Here is a 2,500-nt window from a genome sequence, read left to right as displayed (position 1 = left end):
ACAACCATGATTACGTCTACATCGGTTAGGAAACGGAGAGAAATGAAATACGTCTGTACCGAATGATGAACTCTAAGGAACGAACTGGCATCTTTGCTTGGAGGAGGTGAAGCCTTCGCTTGCCAGCTAGCCTATAAAAAAAGAAGAAAAAAAAAAGGCGAAGGTGGTTGCCTCCTCTTAGTCTGTGCAGGCTCTGCACTTCCTCCTGGCACCAATAGTGAGGCGTTTCACAGAGACGCATACAGAACTGTATTGAGAGTGTTACACTGGTAGAAATCTTCACGAAGTCCCCATGGAGACCAGTAGCTCCAACACGGTAAGTCCACACAACCGTGAAACGGTCGAAGAATTTTACTTCGTAGACGGGCGGACGAAGCCGCCAAATTCAAACTTTTGAGCACCTGCCAAGAAAGGGGGAAACGTGTATAACTACATAAACATTAATAACATGATATTATTTGTAAATGTTTTATATTATTTGCCTAACCCTTTTAATGTACGAGGTCCTGCCCCTAGGTGAATAAAATCGTCGGGCAACAAAAGGTACTGCTCGAAAATAACCGTTGAAGATAAGGTTTGAGTAATATGTACTGCTATGCCTTCAGCCCGATGCCGCCCTTTGTAGAGTTTGTTCAGACTAATACAATTGTTAGACTTGATTAGGTGTGGAAGACACCTTCATCCGTCTAACTCTCCAGGTTTAAAAATGAAATAGGCAAAAGCTGGTTTATCAATAGTGTAGTTAACGAATGGAATAAACTTAGTAATAATAGAGTGAGAGCTGAAACAACTGTTTGTTTTAAAAGAAGATTAGTTAAATTTATAGACAGGGGTGAAACGTGGTAAGGGACATAGAGCTACCTAGTTTAGGCCTTTTTGGTCTCTTGCAGTCTCCTCAATTCTTATGTTTGTCGGTGCTATTGGAATACTATAGCATCAGTCTCTTTAAGTGCTCGCAGACTCTTGGTTACAGTTGATGCATTCCACATGAGAATAGTAACTCTGAAATATGGGGAAGTGACTTCAATGTACAGCAATTAATATTTCGTCTTGCCCTGTGGGGTGGCTGGTGTTCATTATTAACACAGTCAACCCCTACTGGGAGGTTAATTATAGAGTGTGAGGCACGAATGTTACAATTGTCGACAGCAGTAACTTGTGAAGCGCTTCACTAGTGATTCTAACCCTTTCCACATCGGACGATACTTTTCTTTATAATATGTCTGCCACAAGTCTGTTTTATTCATCTCCGTGGCACTCCATTGGTAGCAAAGAAGATAGCTGATACAAGTGTGTGTCTGTAGATAATGTTGTTATCTCAAGTTTTACTGACTGAAAATCTGCAGCCCTACAGTGGGCAAAGGTCTTTGGCCCTTCCCATGGATCTCTCATGTAAACAATGTTGGACTGTTATCAAAATAGTAACGAATGGAATAGTGAGCGCTGAAACAATCTAATATATATATATATATATATGTGTATATGTATATATATATATATATATATATATATATATATCTTGATAGCGCATTGGTTTAAGTCACTGTAACTTTGTTACGGGTTAGCTGGGTTCGAATCCTCGGCTCGTCCACGTTTCAATTTCCAACAAAAATGTCTCCATCGAGCGATTCTTCAGTCTTGATTGCGATGGCATGGAATTAAAAGTTGTTTGTGGTTGAATTAAGATATCTAATGTGATCACTGGGAACCATTACAGTGTATGATGTATATATATATATATATATATATATATATATATATATATATATTATATATATATATATATATATATACATATATATATCTATATATATATATATATATATGTATATATATATATATACACACATATATATACAGTATATATATGTATATATATATATATATATACATATATATATATATTTGCAACAGTAATCACATAAAACACGCGAATAAAGATATTTTGCTTGAAACCACAAGAAAATCAAAGATCGGAATACTGAACGTTTCGTCTATGTAAGACATTTTCAAAGTACATAGTATCACAACAAAGTGCAGCTGAAATACAATAGTATAGAGAACAGAAGAGGTCACTCAACATAAACACATAAGGAATGTGTTACACAGAAACAAAAATAGAAATAATAAAAATAAAAAAATAGCAAGAATAAATAAACAAAATGGGTGACAATTGACACATATGATAAAATGTCACACAAGATGGCTAAGGCGGAGCTTTGTGACATTGTCCTACAATTTGATTGATGACAAAATTATCTAGTTTGAAAAGGCCGGTGCTTAAATTTAGATTCTCGTTGAAAGTTATTTTAATGAGACACGATCCAACAATATTCCTTACCAAATAGGAACTATATGAAACAATTTCTTGGGAATTGTCCCAATAAATACAATGGTTGTAGTCTCTAATGTGAGCAAAAATCCTACTTGACGATTGGCCAGTACGGACACTATACTTGTGCTGGTTCACCCTAAATTTTAATTCCTTGCCAGTCTGACC

General features: G+C 35.9%; 1 protein-coding gene across 1 annotated transcript in view; it reads left to right on the top strand.

The window, feature by feature from the left end:
• The first annotated feature begins 157 nt into the window (after window positions 1-157).
• The window catches only part of LOC143031806 (regucalcin-like), a 29,563-nt gene continuing 27,220 nt past the window's right edge, over window positions 158-2,500 (top strand). The window contains exon 1 of the mRNA XM_076196115.1: window positions 158-316. Within this exon, the coding sequence (XP_076052230.1) occupies window positions 293-316 (24 nt within the window). The 5' untranslated portion in view covers window positions 158-292. The remainder of the gene's footprint in view (window positions 317-2,500) is intronic.

Source organism: Oratosquilla oratoria, chromosome 1 (assembly GCF_046742065.1).
Source record: "Oratosquilla oratoria isolate Oo_2021 chromosome 1, ASM4674206v1, whole genome shotgun sequence".
NCBI lineage: Eukaryota > Metazoa > Arthropoda > Malacostraca > Stomatopoda > Squillidae > Oratosquilla > Oratosquilla oratoria.
The sequence above is the reverse complement of the archived record's forward strand: the minus strand, read 5'-3'. Positions and strand labels throughout refer to the sequence as shown.